The sequence below is a fragment of the Gymnoscopelus microlampas genome (assembly GCF_963454915.1).
Source record: "Gymnoscopelus microlampas genome assembly, chromosome: 21".
NCBI lineage: Eukaryota > Metazoa > Chordata > Actinopteri > Myctophiformes > Myctophidae > Gymnoscopelus > Gymnoscopelus microlampas.
Window position 1 is genome coordinate 36335492 of NC_139958.1, and position 19412 is coordinate 36354903.

Sequence of the window (19412 nt, forward strand, 5' to 3'; positions counted from 1 at the left end):
CGGCACCGAGTGCCGCGCTACGAGCTTGGCAGATCTGCTATTTATTTTAGAAAAATCGTGAAAGTTTGGTGCAAATCTTTGGATGTGTATATTTTTTCTAAAGCGAACATTTTTGACTCAAATCTTCGCTTCTGCGGGATTCTACAAGTGTTTTCTACAGTAATTCCTAATTCCTTTTTTTTTGGTCGAAAAAATATATGTTCCTATAATATCGGTGGTTCTCAAACTTTTTCATGTCAAGGACCACCCAAAATGATATGTATTTGTCCGCGGACCCCCCCCCCCATCTCAAAATATTTTGTTCCAGCGACCCCAAAAGCAAAGATTTGAGTATATTCAAAGATTTTCACAAATGTTCACGATTTAAAAAAAAAAATATTAGCAGATCTACGAGTGCCGCGCTATGGGCTTGTATATCTGCTATTTTTGAATAGCCAAATAAATCTTAGAATGACACAGATGCGTTCCCGGTCTTAATGGGTTAACACACTCCCGAGTGATATGCCTTGGATTTTACAGCACCCGCAGAAGGAGAGAAGTAGCAAAGATTATGAGTCGTTAAGCCCTATTTTATGCTGTTTGTCGCGCTACAATGTATATAGGGGCTTAAACGGTGGTGCTAAGTGATATGGTTTTTGTTAAAAAGTTAACGCTCAGTATTCTGATAGTAATCATGGCTTGTTTGTTCAGTAACAGAGGGTCTCCCCCCGTCTCTCTCCACCTCTTTAAACAGAAAATACATGTTCAGATGGGCCACCCATTTCATCGAATCAGGAGAGAGTACCCGTTTATCAGCCTACATTTTTTAGTGTTCCAGTTCCGATTATGTCAGCTAATTTGTTTGTTTCATCACTTCCAATTTCACTTTTTTATCCTGTATCCTGTATGAGTTCACTCTCTCTGTCTCGATATTTTGTTGGTATTTATTTTGATTTGATTAGAGTTCTCTTTATAGAGATATACAACTGTATCACAGGCTGGCGATGCAATCAAACTGTTACATATAACCACAATGTGAAATACTTACTGTAAGCCGTATACCTTGTCACACAACACAAAGAAAGTGACACAACAACATCTAATTTGTGACTCACAAATACCTGCAAACATTTCTACTTTACAAAACATTTCCCCTCCCTCTTTTCACACCATGTTGTCAACACGTTGAGAAAAAGCTATTTTCGCTATCTTTGTCGACATTTTTGAAAATTTGTAAAACATTTTAAACGTGTCTTCTATAATGACATGCCCAAAACATGGACACTATTGGCTCGAATGCCTGAAATAAGTGTGTGACATGTCTGAAAAACACAGGCAATGACACAACACACAGTACCGTACATGATCGAGACATTTGCCTCTGTCTATGAACAATTTAAACCCTATAATTTGTTGACCGGGGTCCCCCAGGGGTTCATCCATGGTCTCCTCCTTTTTGCACTTGCACTGTGATACTGTACTTTGTGAGCTTGTAAATCAGCAATGTTTTGCAGAATGGTCACGTATTTTCACAGAATTTCCGCCTATTATTATGACATGGCCAGAACAGGGATGTTCTGTCAATATCCAGTAAACTTGAAAATCTCGAAAGCATGTTTTGAACCCCACCCATATCTGACCACTTAACACGGCAGCCTATCTGCCGTGTTAAGTGGTCAGATGGGTGGGCCGCGCGCATTTTCAGAGCACGCTTATTTTTTATCGATTGTGTTCCCGGGCTCAGATCAAGTTCCTATTTATCTGAATCACAATGAAAACTCATTTTTCAAGGTTTTAAAGATAAAATGCCATGACATTTTGTTTACCTAATGTTTTGAATATCAATGTTACAGGATCATGACAATCGTAGTGTTTTGACAATTATTTAGGGGGCCCATACCCTCGCGGCCCCACCAGTGGTCCCCGGCCCACAGGTTGGGGACCCGCCGGACATACACTTTTACACAATTTCAATAAAAACCTGCTCCCACAGGTGTTCCTCCCATTGTGTTGCCGGGACAACAGCGAGGCATTTAACCCATTGAGGCCTGAGGCCGATTCTACAAAATGTCTTCTAAAAAATATAATATAAAATCAGTGGTTCTCAAACTTTTTCATGTCTACGACCCCTAAAATATGTATTTGGCCGCGGACCTCCATCTCAAAATATTTTGTTTCAGGGACCCCCCAGAAGCAAAGATTGAGTCACAAATGTTCGCTTTGAAAAAGTATATAATCAAAGATTTGCACACATTTTCACGATTTTTTGAATAGCCAAAGAAATAAAATAAAAAATTACACAGATGCGTTACCCGGTCTTAATGGGTTAAAATAGATAAGCCCCCCAATCGGCTATCTTCTAGGATGGTCCAATAATGTTTGTCTGGCTGTCTGGCTGGCCTGCTAGCATTTAGTGGCTAACCCCGTTTATATATACTGTAGGCCACTGTGAGCTGGCTGCACAAAACAAGTGTAAACCACCCGGGCCCGTTGGCCTGTGGTCTGCACTTTTTTTGCTTTGGTCTATGTATTCCCATGGGGGAAGTGGGCATCGCCTGTCTGATGTATGGTCTGAGAGCGTACTTGTTTTGCATGGGTTGACCGTGTATACTCTTTGAATGCTTCTGGTGCATGCATACTATACTTGTGAATGGGTCATAGTGTTGCTGAAAAAAACAATGGCTATAATTTTCCATAATTTTGTTATCTTGTGAGTTTCCTCCAAATTATACTGAAACCACAAGGAGAACGGAAATAATATTGTTTAAAATGACTCGTAGCAACGGTAGCATTAGCCCTTGGTGTGTGGAATCTTTTTCTTTTTTTTTCTATGAATGGGTCATTTTATTAACCCAGTAAAACCGTGAAAGCGGTAGATTTTAAGCTAAAATTATTTTATACTTTGGCTATTCAAAAATAGCAGATATACAAGCTCGTAGCGCGCCACTTCGTGCCGTGCTACGAGCTTGTAGATCTGCTATTTTTGAAAAAAATCATGAAAATGTGTGCAAATCTTTTGTTTTTGTTTTCTACTTTGTCAACTTGAATAAAGAGTTATGTCACAGCAGATGGTATACTGAAAACCACTGCTTTAAAACATGTTTAAATTGACTGGATAAAGTCAAAGTATTGCTTCACGGCGCGGTTTAATGATGTCATACAGGAAAGCCTCCATGGCCCAACGGCTCAGATGCTGTGAATGTGCCGTGTCATGTTAACACACACGCTTACGCACGCGCGCACACACACACACACGCGCGTGCACACACACACACACGCCCTGACCAATGAGTTTAGTCAAATGTGTTTCAAAATGCAGAAAGGAAACAAAGCAAAAAGCTTTTCCCTATTATTATATTTTCTTCAGTGGCCCCCTCGCACCACGGCATATTGTGAGCTGGAACTTTTAGATCTGCTATTTAATGTCTACAGTATAAGAACATGACCAGGTTGAAAGTCTGTCTGTCTGTCAGACAGCATTGTACTCCTAGAAGAAAAGTCAAAGAGAATAATTACAGTTAACCGAAAACAACAACAAAAAAACTAACAACTATTAAAACCAATCAAAATTATATTTTATTTTTCATGATTTAAATTAAATCAAATTTAGTCTAGTGAATAATATTTTCTTCCTAATAAAAAAAAAACACATTAAGTCAAGAAGAAGAAGAAGCAGTTTATAGTACTGATACATAGCACTGATTGAACCATGACTGAAAGGTATCAATAAAACGCTTTGGCATACAGTAACAGGGACTGATTCTAAGGAGACCGTCTGTTGACTGATTGTATGTATTTCATATTTACATGTGTGGGCCCTATAGGGGTTGAAAAATACATGAGTACTGGTACATAAGTAAAGTACAAAAGTATTGAATGTGGATGTATTCCCTGAGAGGGTCTCCATTCTGGGGGGAGCATTTGCAGAAAATAGCTCACAACGCGTCGAGATCTGGTGTAGAGGGATAAAAAGAGCAGACTAAGTACAGAGCCAACCCCAGCCAACTAAGTAGTTGTGTAGAGAATTTAAGTTTCAAATGGGACACATTTTTCATTCATTTAGTTTTTTTCAAACTACCATCAACATAAAAAAAAAAAGGTGAACAAATGTGAATACTTTAAAACCGAGTGCAACCTGGACTCAAAAGGTTAATCCCCATAACTCTCCCTCACTGACTGACAAGCGGAGGTGCACGAAATAGTTTTCAAACTTTTTTTTCTCCCCCCTGTGTTTGGTCTCTTTCTTTTTATACCCTCCCTCCCCGCCTCTCTCTCCCCAAACAACCTCTCCCAGCGTCTTTGCCCCACTCCCTTTATGCTGAAATCCACTCTTAACACAACTAAAAATTCATTTTGTCTGACCTAAATCAGAGGGTGTCTGCGCCATGGGCTTATTACACACTGCGCTTAAACTTGTGTTGTGGAGGAGGATGGGGTATTATTATCTTCCAGCTACCCACCCTGCTATAAAAACTAGTGGTGCGACATCTCCACAGCGCAGTGCTGCTGCCCTCCCTTCCTCTCGCTCTCTCTCTCTCCCCCTCTCTCTCTCTCTCTCTCTCTCTCTCTCACACACACACACACACACACACACACACACACACACACACACACACACACACACACACACACACACACACACTCTCTCTCTCTCCCCCCTCTCTCTCTCACAACAGTGCCTGGTTCTAAACTCCACACTAGCCACTCTGGTTCAGGGAGACACAAGGATAAGAATTACACTCTCCTCTCCTCTCAGCTCTGCTCCGCTGGCTTTCCTGCTCTCAATTGGATATTCCTCCCGGGGTGTTTCTTTTTTTTTTCTTCTTTTTGTGAATGGGCATCCGGGACCGGTTGGTGTAAGGAGCTTGTGAATGGACTTACTGCCTGCCTGCCACACTGACTGACTGACTGACTGACTGATTGACAGGCAGACTGATTGACACAGAGAGAGAGAGCGAGAGAGAGAGAGAGAGGTTCACTCAAAGGAGACAATGCTGGGAGGTCAACCAGGGAACAGGAGAGTTTCTTAATAGTCTGGGAATACAAACGCGCGCAGTGAACCCAGGTATGTACACGGCGATGACTGCCTGACACTGTGGAATGCATGTGGGACGTATCGAGACATGTGGAAATCTACGTCGATGCCAGCCAGAGTTTTTGGGGAGTGCGTGTGTGCGTGTGTGTGTGTGTGTGTGTGTGTGCGCGTGCGTGCGTGCGTGTGTGTGTGTGTGTGGGAGCGTGTGGCATATACGCAAATATTTGTCACATTAGTAGAGCTTACGGATGAAGTTGTTTGAGTGTTTAGTACTTGTCACATTAATATAGATTCAGTGCATGCGTGCTCGTATGCATCCAGTGTGCATCTGTGTCATGATACTGTATACCCTCTGTACTTAGTAAACTATAGTTGGCTCTGTACTTGGTCTGCTCTTTTCCCACCCTCTAGACCAAATCTCAGTGCTGAAAATAGTCCCTCTACAAGCTGGTAGAGAATATTATTTGCCCCCCCCCCCCCCCCCCCCCCCCCCATAATGGGGATGCTAGGGTTCAAGTGGTTAGTACGTGACGGCTGTTTCACATCATTAAGGACCCGGGACCTTCTCACAAGGTGCACAACAGGTCAGCAGCCACCGACAGAACCACCATTATAGTCATTTAATGACTCATGTAATTATTTAAGTAGCACTGTAAATAATGTCCCTGCAAAACTTAGGGTGTCATGTTACTGGTCGTCGTTGCTGTGTCGGGCGGAAACCTCATCATGTCCAAAAAATGCCGAAGTAGAAAGAAATCTAGTAGCAAATCGACAAGCTCAAAAAACGCGTTTTGAGCTTGTTGATTTTTTCTTTGCTACTTTTGTGCGACACTGTAGTAAGCCGAAGTAGGTGTTAGATTACGACCGAACACGCTAAGTTAACCTATGGAGATAAGAGGTTTCTGCCTGTCAGCGACATCTGAGAGTTATGTGCTGAGATTCATTATGAGGAATGGGACGTCACAACAGGTGTCATAAAGTGCTTTTAGAAGATTTCGGCATATCCCTCGTTTTCTAAGCTCTCCGAGTATGTTCAGTTTCAGATTTTAAACGTTTCCCCCATTTATTAAAATCTCTACTATATATATATATACAGTATATATAACATATATACTATGGTATTCTATTGAATTAACACACAATTTTTGATTGCACGGGCAAAATAAAAACATGTTATGGATTTGAGGCTGAGCTTTAAATTATTGTTTACACCATGCTTGTTGTCAGACAGCTTATGGATGTGTTGCCTCATGTTGTTACAAAAGGCGATGACCAGGATTAGCACCGGTAATGTTTACAAGTTGTTTTTCCTTTAACTACTAAAGTCCTGTTCATAAACAACACCAACGCACTGAGATTATAAGCAGGTGTAGGTAAGAAAAATACAGAACCTGCAGTGCATGTCAATATTTGCAGTGCAGAAAACGAAAATATTTACGGACATGCTACTGGAAGGAATTATTTGATGGCTAAATTATACATGGCATGTATCATATCATACTGTATATGTACGACGATGGTCTTGTGACCAAAACGTTAGTCCTCTTTTCACTTAGCACTTGATCGCTTTAGGATTGAGCATGTCAAAAAATTAAAGAACATTCTATTTTTGTAAGAGTCTTTCACCTCTTCAGTTCCTCTGACAAAATTATACACAATAGAAAGGTCATTACCATTCAAATATATTATCTATTTAAATAATTACCCCTTTTAGCTGGCCATTTGTCAATGTCAGTTATAGACACAAAGTCAAAAGAATTATATTTAAATCCTGACAGAAAAAAAAAATATGACGATATGTGCGACAAAAAACTAAACAGAGAATGTATTAAACGTTATAATATATAGATATAATGTGTTTAGCAATACATGTATTTATCTATTTATTTATCTATTTATTTATCTATTTATCTATTTATTTATCTATTTATTTATCTATTCTTTTAAATATTCAATTATTTATTTACTTAATGTTTCATTTTGTGTCTGTTCTGGTCAGAATAGATAATCCATCCCACTTTATAATCAGTGAACCAATATGGCACACTAACTAGACAACAAGCCTTTTGTTTACTTTGCATGGGGTCTGGACCTATAATGGGACCGCTAATGATGTGCGGCTGTAGGGGCCCCTGAAGGACAGAGGGCCACGCAGCCTCTACACACTCCATTTACTGTAAGCCCTGGATACAGTCATTTGTCGGATATGACATATAGCAAAAATAGCCGATCGACAAGCTCACTTGTAGATCTTGTAGATCGGCTATTTTTTAATACATAATATGAAAAGGATTTGACTTTTTTTTTTATTTGTGGTCAATGTCAGTAAGGATCTCTCTGCATTTTGAAATCTAATACAAACGTATACATTTTATTTTTAGGTAATCTACACAGTACTGTAGTTTTATTATAATGAAGATATATTTGTTACCCTCCCTTTTCAAGTAAAAGGTCCTGCAAGGGCACCTATAGAAATAACACATTTTACTTATGATTGAATCAATGTGAAATTGTCACCAGAAAGAGAGTGTAGTGGGAGTCATTTTTCACTGAGCTGTACCTTCCCACAATAACAACAAAAACATGGTATAAATGTATGGAATTCACCATATCTCCCTTCAGAAGTATAGCACTCCCTTCAAATACCCAGTGAATTTTTAAACATGGACAGAGCATAAATAGCCTACTCGCGTAATGATAAAAAAAAACATATCACAACTCCAATTGTCACCAATAAAGACATATTCAAAGCACTCACATGCTGATACCTAAAGGAAGTAAGCGGTGGAAGAAGAACTCCCGAGTTCTTTTACTTAAGTAAAAGTAGCAATACCTATACATGGAAATACAAAATAAAAGTCCTGTATTTTACTTGAGTAAAAGTAGAAAAGTGTTGGCATCAACGTATACCTGCGGTACTCATACGTATAATATAGAATGTTCCATTTCACAACATCTTTCGAAAACAGCCGATCTACAAGCTCACTCCGTGTTGTGCCGCGATGCGACGTGTTCTGAGATTGTAGATATTTTTGAATAGTCGAATTATAAAATAGGGCTTAATTGGTTAATGGATGTGTTGTAATAATACTCTATCTAGTATTTAACAAGTATAGTAAAACTGTCAATTAATTGTAGTGGAGTGAAAAGCACAATATTTGCCTCTGAGATGTCGTGTAGAATGATAAAGTAATGAAAAATGGAAATACTGTACTCAAGTAAAATCAAACGACCCCACGAATAATCCCACAAATTACCCCTTATACATGTATAAGTACAGTACTTGAGTAAATGTACTCCGTTACTTTGCACCACTGCCTAAGGGCTCCATAAAGTTATGTTCTTGGTATGAGTTGTAGATGTTACTTCATTATATTATTGGTACGAGTGTCTCCTGGAGCCAGCGCTGAAACTTCTTTTTGGGGCGTTATATTGTAGATATAATTGACCGGCTTTATATGAGCCAAATGAATGTCTGCTCCTAATAAGGGGGTGGACTGTATAGCTGTCAATGACATCAATTATTTGACCATGCGATTGTCCAACCGTGACAGTTGTGGGAGCAGGTGTTTGTTATGGGCCCGGTCTGTGACATGGGGGACAACTTTGGCGGCTGGTGGTGATTTAGCTCATGTGGGGGCCCAGGTGAATGTTCTGGTCTGACAGGGTCTAAACTAGGTTTTATCTGCTGTAGCTTACGGGCCAAATGAGTGTCTGTCTGTGACAGGGGAGGAGGAGGGGTGAGAGATGGACATTAGCTGTTCATTTGTGGCCTGAGTGGTCAGGGCTGGGGACACACGGAGAGCCCCGGCTAGTTACTAGAGTCTGGACATAATGATGGTACAGCTGTGAGGGAAATAACAACAGAACGGCCGAGGAGAAGGGAGGAGAGGGGAGGGGAGGGGAGGGGAGGAGAGGAGGGGAGGGTTTCGGGAGAGGAGAGTTGGGGAGAGGAGGGGGGAGGACGGGAGAGGAGGGTTGAGGAGAGGAGAGGAGAGGAGAGGAGGGGAGGGGAGGGGAGGGGAGGGGAGGGGAGGGGAGGGGAGGGGAGAGGAGAGGATTGTTGGAGTGAAATGATGTGAGGAGGGTGTCTGACTCTGAGAGGGTACAGAGTTGACTCTGAGAAGGTACAGAGTTGACTCTGAGAGGGTACAGAGTTGACTCTGAGAGGGTACAGAGTTGACTCTGAGAGGGTACAGAGTTGACTCTGAGTTGACTCTGAGAGGGTACAGAGTTGACTCTGAGAGGGTACAGAGTTGACTCTGAGTTGACTCTGAGAGGGTACAGAGTTGACTCTGAGAAGGTACAGAGTTGACTCTGAGAAGGTACAGAGTTGACTCTGAGAAGGTACAGAGTTGACTCTGAGAGGGTACAGAGTTGACTCTGAGAAGGTACAGAGTTGACTCTGAGAGGGTACAGAGTTGACTCTGAGAGGGTACAGAGTTGACTCTGAGAAGGTACAGAGTTGACTCTGAGAGGGTACAGAGTTGACTCTGAGAAGGTACGGAGTTGACTCTGAGAGGGTACAGAGTTGACTCTGAGAAGGTACGGAGTTGAACGTGTTGGTGTCTAACTGACACAAGACAGGAGAATGTCAAGTGTGCACAGAAAAAAAGTGTTCCTTTAACTCTGAGCGAGTACAAATGTAACCGCATTGGTACACTCTCAGAGTTACACATTTACTTGTACATGAATATACTAAGGATTTTACAGTGTAGGCAGACTGTCCCTCAGCGCTCAGTTTGAGGGGTGTTGATATGGAACTCAATACAAACTAAATATAAAAACATCTGAAACTCCCGTTGAGCAAAGTCATTCGATATAATTCTGTGACCCTTTGCAGCCATTTAAAAAAGGCATAGCCTGTGTAGGCTACTATAATTGATGATTGTCATGAGCTGATGTTCAGACATGTTTAATTACAAGCATGTGGTTAAGTTATAAATAGTCAAACAAGCTATCATTCATTTTGTTCTCTTTATTCATTTAAACGATCAATGCCAAATACACTTATAGTCTTAAAGTCATGCTGTGTAACTTTTTAAATTAAACAATATATTTTTTTATATAATCTTTCACTGGTATATTTTTCCACAATAACCAATAAATGTGTATTTTACAATGACAACTTCAAGGTATTACATGAAAAATAACCTCGGTTACTAGGACCCTGCAGCATTCGTTTTGGAGTGGCCCTTCTGTGATTTAGTTTCGAACTGAATTCTGGGAATCGCAGACAACGGAGCCACCCGAGGTGTCGCCAAATAGACTCCTAAAATGGGCGTTACTCAGCACGACTTGAAAAGGTCAGGACATTAAGTCACCACAAATCACATCAGTCACAAAACCAGTCGAGTTTTCAAGTCATGTATTTAGCCCATTAAGACCTCGAACGGATCTGTGTCGCTTTAGATTTCTTTGGCTATTCAAAAATAGCAGATATACAAGCTCACAGCGCGGCACCGAGTGCCGCGCTGTGAGCTTGTAGATCTGCTATTTTTGAAAAATCTTGAAAACATTTTCATTTTTTTATTTTTGAACTGTTAGGATTTAGAAAACATTTTTAAGAATTGCCTCAGGTCTTAATAGGTTAGATAGGCCTGTATTGATGCCACGGGGGGGAGATTCACTTGTCATGGCAATACCGCAGTTATGAAACACAGGACAGGTACAGAAAAAGAGATACAGCTAGTAGGAGGACAAAAAATAAATGAAACAAAATAATAACGCAAAACACCACACTGTTTGACTTCATAAACATAAACACGGATAAATGCAGATCCGGGGGGTGGGAAAAAACAGATTTGACTCATTCCCTTTCAACAAGTGGGCATCCCTCCCTCCCTCCCTCCCTCCCTCCACACCCCGGCTGTTTAACTTTGGATGAGTGCGGGGGAGTGGTGGTGTCGCGTCTCCAAAGGGTTAAACGGCCGACTTTGACTTGATGAACCATCGCTCCAGGACCTTGCGGTGGGAACGCCGTGCCCTCCCTCCCCCCTCCCTGTCTATGTGGCACATCCTCCTCAGATCCTCTCCACAGTTGTAATTAGGGGCCCCGGCCGCTAAAGCGCATATAGTGCTATATAGCTAGTGGCAGGAGGGGAAAAAAAACCCAGTGGGAACGCAGGGGAGTGTCCGCCGTATAGCCGGGGCCACTAGGCGTGCATGCAAGCGGGCTACAGCGGCAGCACGTGTCCGAGAGTGGGTGGGAGAGTCGGGAGGGGGGGGGGATAGGCCGGGCCCTCCCAGTCTCTCTCTCTCTCTTATCCACTCGGTGTTGTTCTAAGCTCAGCTCTATTGTTTGCCTTGGCAGGCTGTCGCAGGGAGGGGCCCCTTTGCACTGGTGTTTGTGCAACCTGTTGGGGAACTTTCAGGGCCATCCGATCTGCTCTCTCTCTCTCTCTCTCTCTCTCTCTCTCTCTCTCTCTCTCTCTCTCTCTCTCTCTCTCTCTCTCTCTCTCTCTCTCTCTCTCTCTCTCTCTCTCTCTCTCTCTCTCTCTCTCTCTCTCTCTCTCTCTCTCTCTCTCTCTCTCTCTCTCTCTCTCGCTCTCTCTCTCTCTCTCGCTCTCTCTCTCTCTCTCTCTCTCTCTCTCTCTCTCTCATACTGTAGCCTCTTCATTGGGAGATTCTCACACCTCTTACATCTAAGCCTATCACTTTTTTTAATGGGGTATTGTAGTGTGTGTGTGTGTGTGTGTGTGTGTGTGTGTGCGTGTACGGTGCAGAATGAAATGCATTATCCTGATATATGTTCCAGTTGAACTCGTCATAGGCGAGAAATATCCAAATTTGTTGAAAATCATGAAATATTTTCAGAAAACATTATGAAAATTCAGAGAATGTTGGTCACACACACAGCAAATAGGGTATACGGTATGAGATAGACCCTATAGTACCCCTATTCTGGGGGTGAACATTCAGCAAGCTGATCTACAAGCTCGCAGCAGCTCACAGCACGCGAGATGGTGTGAGCTCGCAGATCGGACGTTTTCTGCGAAGATATTTTCGTATAGAGCAAAAACAGCAGGAGGGGGGCGTCGAGCCCTGGGGGACGCCAGTCAACTAAGTATAGGGTTTAAGTGGTTTCTGAGTGGTTAAGTATGACTGGTGTCAACATCAGTATCCAATATGACTCAGGAAAGTGAAGGGAAACACCTTTAGCCTTTTGTGGGGGACTTTAGCTGAGTTTACCGTGCTCCATTAGACAGTGGGACACCATACGGTATCATGATATACACAAATCTAATGACATACCAGTAGGATAACACGGTTTCCTTTATTCTGGAGGCTACAACACTTCCCTGACATCGTAAATGTGTTCTTACAACTTATTTATCAACATACAATGTTGGTTGTGGGGAAAAAACTGATCTCATCACACTTTTTAACCCATTAAAGACCTGAGGCCCATTCTACAAAATGTCTTCTATATCCTAACAGTTTTCTGAAACACCTATGTCGCTATAATGTCAGTGGTTCTCAAACTTTTTCGTGTCAAGGACCTCCAAAATGATATGTATTTGGCTGCGGACCCCCATCTCAAAATGTAGTTCCAGGGACTCCCAGACGCAAAGAGTTAAAAATGTTCACTTCAAAAGGATATAATTATATATTCAAAGATTTGCACACATTTTCACGATTTATCAAAAATAGCAGATCTACAAGCTCATAGCGTGGCACTCGGTGCCGCGCTATGAGCTTGTATATCTGCTATTTTTGAATAGCCAAAGTGTGAAATAATGCTTTTTTAGAATCCAAAAATCGAATCAAAAAATGACACAGATGCGTTCCAGGTCTTAATTGCGTTAAGCAACACTGTCATGCGACAAAAGTACAAAATATGCGTCAGTGCCACGGCAATTCTTTTAATATGCTTAATGGTACTTAAGCAGAGTAGATTTATCATATCTGTGGGTCTATAATATCTTATAATGAAACCACCACCCCCTCTATAGACATTTCAATTATGTCTAAACTGCATCGGTGGCAACAACATAGCAACTGTTCCCTAGCAACAAGATCGACAAGAATAAACTACACATAAGAAGACTCGTATCCAACTTGTATACCTGGGCGAACTAAAGGCTTTTTTTTTCCCTGCCGAAAGAGTTCTCTCTCCTGCATGTTGTTGTGCTGCAGCGAGAAGCTGAGAAGCGAGTGTGTCGGTGTATATACCACCCGTTTGAATATAGTTCCCAAGCGTTTTCAGATCCAAGAGAGAAGTTTGGCGTCTCCCCACGACCCAAACTTATGAATCAGCCACTTAAAGGGATAGTTCACCCCCAGAATGGCTTTTTTTTTCGATTAGTCACCCCATGGAGACTTGAATTCATGGAATTTTTTTTAAGTTTTTGTCGCATTCCTAAGCTAATGATTTGATGACCGGCAGCGGTTCCGGTAGGAGACACAAAGAGTCTCCTTTGTGTCTGCTACCGGAACCTCTGCCTACCGGTCCGCTGGTCATCAAATTATTGGCTTAAGAATGCGACAAAAAATAATAATCCATGAATTCAAGTCTCCATGGGGTGACTAATCGGTAGAAAAAAAGATATGTTTTGGGTGAACTAAGCCCTATTTCAGAGATAGTGAAAATAACAGCTCTACAAGCTTGCAACATGTCGCATCGCGACACGTCGAGAGCTTGTAGAGCTGCCATTTTACTCATGACCCACACAAAATAGGCTCTATGCACAGCAGCCATATTGGACAGAAATTGGGCCCCTTCCTTGCTTCCTTCACAGGTGTCACCAATGACACTAATGAAGGCTCTGTTCCATTTAGTGTAGCACAGTGGTTCTCAAACTTTTTTTTAATTTCAAGGACCCCCATAACTCTGAGAGTGTACAAATGGAACCAAATGGACCCGGGAGGGTCCATTTGGTTCCATTTGTACACTCTCAGAGTTACACCCTCTCAAGGAACCATGAGGGTCCCTGGACCACACAATATCAGCACCCTGACTCCGTTTGACCAGAATGGAACAGAGCCATTCATTAGTATCATTGGTAACACCTGTGAAGGAAGTAAGAAGAGGCCCAATTTTTCTCCAAAATGGCTGCTGTGCATAGAGCCTATTGGGTTCCGCGACCCAAAAAACAGGCCGCGAACCCTACGTGTGGCCGGGAAGCCACTGGTTTTGGAGCCAGTCAACAACAATGCAGCTGTGGCTGAGCCGGTTGCTGCTTCAAAGTATTTATCCACACATGCCTCCAGTGACCGCCGAGTGTGGACGGGCTAAGTTTATACGCTATTCATAGGATGTGAATGAATGAGCACACTGCCAACGGCACTTTTTTCTTTTTACCATCCACTGTAAACACTAGTAGTGAATCAACAGGTAGGAACTCAGACAGTGGTGTAAAGTAACTAAGTGCATTTACTCAAGTACTGCACTTTGTACAATTTTGAGGTACTTTTACTTTACTGGAGTATCTCCACTACATCTCAGAGGCAAATATTGTACTTTTACTCCACTACAATCATTTTAAAACTTAGTTACAAGTTACTTTGCAGATATAAATGATTGCATTATAAAACATACATTAACCACTTTAGTCCTATTTTATACCTATAGGCTATTTGAAAAGATGCGACGCGTTGTGAGCTTGTAGATCTGCTATTTTCAAACAGTTTAGTACTTTTACTTTTGGTACTTTAAGTACATTTTGATACCTATACTTTTGTACTTTTACTCAAGTACATTTTTAAATTCTGGACTTTTACTTGTAACAGAGTACTTTTACATTGCAGCATTGATACTTGTACTTAAGTAAAACATTTGAGTACTTTTTCCCACCACTGGAACTCAGACAGTTGTGGAATTCAGAGAGGGGGAAGAAAAGGAGGAGAAAGACTGAAATATAAGACAATATCTCCTGTGTGAAGGAAGAAAGTGATGTTGAAGTGGCTGCTTTGAAGGAGAGTGGGGGTTGGAAATAGTGCAAAGAAAGCGTTTTTGACAGGATACTAAATCTAGAGTACAATCTGACCTCTTTTGTTTCCCCATCTTCGTTTCTTACCACAACACTATCATTTTTTTTTTTCTACAGACGCCAGATATAAACCTGCTTTCTTGCTCATATCTGATGACAGAGAGACCAACCAACAGGAACTATACACTATCAGTCCTCCCTTGTCGTTTGACGAGCTAAATAGAACAAAGCAATTTGATTTATTGTTTGTTATTTATTACAAGTGTAATAGAGTGGGTGAAAGTATTTTTTTGAACAAGATCCCAATGTTTCAAAAATAGCCAAAAAGTCAGACAACAAGACAAGTCAAATAAGGTGCACGGTCAAAATAGGAAAAAATAAATGAGGCAGAATATCATAGTCTCTTGTGCAAGTGAGAGACATCATATTCATCAGTTATTAAGTTATCAACACTAGACCATACCCGGTCGACGCATCCGTGGGGGGATATGCGCACATGATCTGGCAACCCGGGAGGCGACATTGTTTGACACATGAAATTGAATTGAATTGAAATTGAAAAACGGGCTTCACACTTAAGTTCAGATGGTAATGGTCAATGGCTGTGTGCAAAATCAGAGCAATTGGTCCAGCCACTGAGGAGAACCGGGTCGCTTCACCTACTCACCACTACAGACAGAGGTTACTAGAATTATAGTAGGATAATGGTTTCTTACCTCATAGTTGCACATCTTTTTTTACATTTAGTGTACGCAGAAAAAGTACAGATACTTTGTATTACTTTGTTCCGAAATGAGATATGTACCACTAATGGCCTCATCTTGCTCAAATGTCGCACAAAGAATTAGCTTTACTATGGTAAAGCTACATGGCACATGGCTTTAACATCATGTGGGAATAGCATAGCATTGCTCTTGTTCTTATAATAAAGCCTATTGTTCTTGATATTGCTCAGTGACCTCATCATCCAATTCAAATTCATATTATTTTTTAAAACAGATAATAGATTGGGTGAAGGATTACCTGTCATTTTCACTCCTGGGGGAATGAGAGGGAATGAGGAAGTTTCTCTTCCTACTCGTTACTGACATTTTACTCATTTCCTGTTAATGATTCAGTAGAGAACCTTTCCGAAAACGTCAAACATAGACATGACATGTGAATATGAGAGTGGTGAAAATAGCCGATCTACAAGCTAACAACGCATTACATCTCAGCGCACTGTACTGTAGATCGGCTATTTTCAGAGCGCGACACGACGCGCGCAAACCAAGGGCGCCGATACTGCGGGTGCCTCGGGGCTGAAGCACCCAGGGGAAATGACGAGCACCCATCACAAACTCATCACAAAAAAAGAAGAAGAAAAAACCTCCGACATCTTCACTTCATGGAGTACATTTATTTGTACCAAATTAACCAAATTAACCGCTACGCGCGCACGCGCGCACTGGCCGCACATGCACGCGCGCTGCGTTGCGCACCCAAAAGCGCGGACATAAATCGGCGCCCCCCCTGCGTGCAACAACGTATAACTCAGGCTTTGGGGGCAACAAATGGCATATTTTTGAGTGGTGCCAACCACTCCTATATCTGACTTTGTCCGTGTGTCCGTATGTATGTATGTCCAATAAACAAACATCGATGACAACACGGGTGATGACAATACGGGGCTCATCAAAGGCACCACTCTCTTCACACAGGGTGTGTTTTTTTCTATGATTCCAGGTGTAGTGACGGGTATTTTCTTTTGTCCCCTCATCCAGAGAGCGATCCGACCACTCAGAAGACACAGCATGGCGCACCACCACAGAGAAGAGGACCTGATCGGGATCCCCTTCCCCAACCACAGCAGCGACGTCCTGTGCAGCCTCAACGAGCAGCGGCGCGACGGCCTCCTCTGCGACGTGGTGCTGATCGTCCGCGACCACGAGTACCGGACGCACCGCTCCGTGCTGGCCGCCTGCAGCCAGTACTTCAAGAAGCTCTTCACGGTGGCCACCGCCGACGGCGGCGGCGACCACCACCACCAGACGGCGGCGGTGTACGAGATCGACTTTGTGGCGCCGGAGTCCCTCGCCGCCATCCTGGAGTTCGCCTACACGTCCACGCTCACCGTGACGGCCTCCGACGTCAAGGTAGCTGTCTTTCTATCTTTCTACTAGATAGCTGTCTTTCTATCTAGTACCTATTTTATGTTATATTATTTCTTCCTTATCCATGTTCCTTGACTTATTTTAATTACCAGATATGTTTTTACTGCTTATCTGAACTGAATGCTTTTATGTCAAGTCCATAAGACTTTTTAATCTTGTATGCTATGTTTCTACTGTTGTTCAGCACTTTGTAACGTATGTTTTGAAAAGTGCTATATAAATAAAGTTATTATTATTATTATTATTATTATTATAAGGAGATCCTGAGCGCGGCGCGGATGCTGGAGATCCCGTGCATCGTCGACGTCTGCCTGGAGATCATGAACAGCGGCGACGGAGGAGGAGGTGGAGGAGGAGGAGGAGGAAGGGAGGAGATAGGAGAGGAAGACGAAGAGGAGGAAGAAGAGGAAGGAGAAGAGGACGAGGAGGAAGAGGAAGAGGAGGAGGAGGAGGAGGGCGGCTCGCAGAAGGGGGAGCGGGACGAGGAGGACGCCGCCAGCGAGAGGTCGACGCGGTCGTCCGAGAGCCGGGGCGAGCGGACGCCCAGAGAGAGAGGAGACTCCAGTCCTCCCGGCACCTCCCAGTACCAGTATGACCTCCACAGAGACTCCTCCCACTCCCAGTCACAGTCCCCAGACACCATGTGTGGAAAACAGGTCTGTTATCTAACATCATCTTCTCTCTTCAGAGACCTCCATAGGCCCTATTTTGCGCGTCTTAAGTACCATGTCTTAAGTTAAGTCATAAGACCTGGTACTTAAGACGCGCAAAATAGGGCCCTTGTGTGTACAAATACAGTAGGACCAAATGGACCGTAAGGGTCCATTTGTCCACTTTCAGAGTTACAGACCTGTAAAGGTCCATTTGGAACACCCTCAAGGAACCCTAAGGTTCCCTGGACACCACTTTGAGAACCACTGTCATATGTGATGATTTGGTCATCACGTTGTGTTATATGCCCTTGTTGTTTTCTTAAAGCTGAAATCCATAACTTTCATGTCCTACTCGGGACTTAAACTGTTACAAGACAGAGCCTCAGCTTAGCCTGGGGAGATATTGCATTTACAAGCTTCAGGCAGTACTACAACCCATAGGTGTCTTACCCGGCACCAGGGTCTACATTTCTCAATGGAAGAGTACGGAGACCACCTCCAACCACTGCAGATGTACATACACATTGGTTAAAATGTTATTTTATTAATCAAAATACATTTTGGATTGCTGCTTTAACCCATTAAGACCTGAGGCCGATTTTACAAAATGTCTTCTAAATCCTAACAGTTTTTTGTTCGGAATGTTGCTACATTAGTGGTTCTCAAACTTTTTCATGTCAAGGGCCCCCAAAATGTATTTGGCCGCAGACCCCCATCTCAAAATATTTTGATCCAGGGACCCCCAGAAGCAAAAAATATTTTCATTTAAAAAATATATATCTGCACAAATGTTCAAGATTTTTCAAAAATAGCAGATCTACAAGCTACGGTATGAGTTTGTATATCTGACATTTTTGAATAGCCAAAGAAATCTAAAATGACACAGATGCGTTGGGTTATGGTTATAAATAGTAAATAATAAATGGTGAATGGTTTGGGTACTGAAGTTGTGCTGTGCGCGTGTTGTGTTGCAGGAGAGCATGGAGAGCCGGGCCCTGAAGGACTTCTCCATCGAGTCTCTCCTCCAGGAAGGCCTGTGCCCTCGCATGTCAGTACTGGACAGGAGGGCCAACTTCTCACCTCTCCTTCCCGGGTTCTACCCCTCCATGTGGGCTTCGGAGTTCCCCGGCTTCCCCCAGCAGCTCTTAGACGCCGGTCACCACCCGCCGCCGTCCCGCATGGGAGGCCCCCTGCCGGCCAGGCCTCAACAACACCCGTACGGCGCTTCCGGGCGAAGCCACCTGGAGAACTCCAGACCGCTTGACCTGGCCATCAAGCGGGCCGTCATAAAGGAGGAGATGAAAGAGGAAGTCCAGCCCGGTCTGCTTCACGGCGACTTCCTGAAGGAGTTTGTCAGCTCCGGACTGGGCGGCGCGGTCAACCCGGGTTCGGGGTCGGCCGAGGGCCACCCGCTGGGCCAAATCAAGGACGAGGCCGACTTCCGGTCCTACTTGAGCTTCCTGAGCTCGGCGTCTCACCTGGGGGCGCTGTTCCCTCCTTGGCAGCTGGAGGAGGAGAGGAAGATGAAGCCCAAGGCGTCCCAGCAGTGTCCCATCTGCAACAAAGTCATCCAGGGGGCTGGGAAACTCCCGCGACACATGAGGACGCACACGGGAGAGAAGCCGTACATGTGCACCATCTGCGAAGTGCGATTCACCAG

The 19412-nt window shown here is 43.1% G+C and overlaps 1 protein-coding gene across 2 annotated transcripts in view; it reads left to right on the top strand.

Moving 5' to 3' along the window:
* Positions 1 to 19412, top strand: part of zbtb7c (zinc finger and BTB domain containing 7C) — a 45197-nt gene that overhangs the window by 22287 nt on the left and 3498 nt on the right. For both annotated transcript variants that reach the window (XM_084047710.1, XM_084047709.1), the window contains exons 2-4: positions 16710 to 17081; positions 17357 to 17755; positions 18727 to 19412. In XM_084047710.1, the coding sequence (XP_083903836.1) occupies positions 16740 to 17081; positions 17357 to 17755; positions 18727 to 19412 (1427 nt within the window). In that variant the 5' untranslated portion in view covers positions 16710 to 16739. The remainder of the gene's footprint in view (positions 1 to 16709; positions 17082 to 17356; positions 17756 to 18726) is intronic.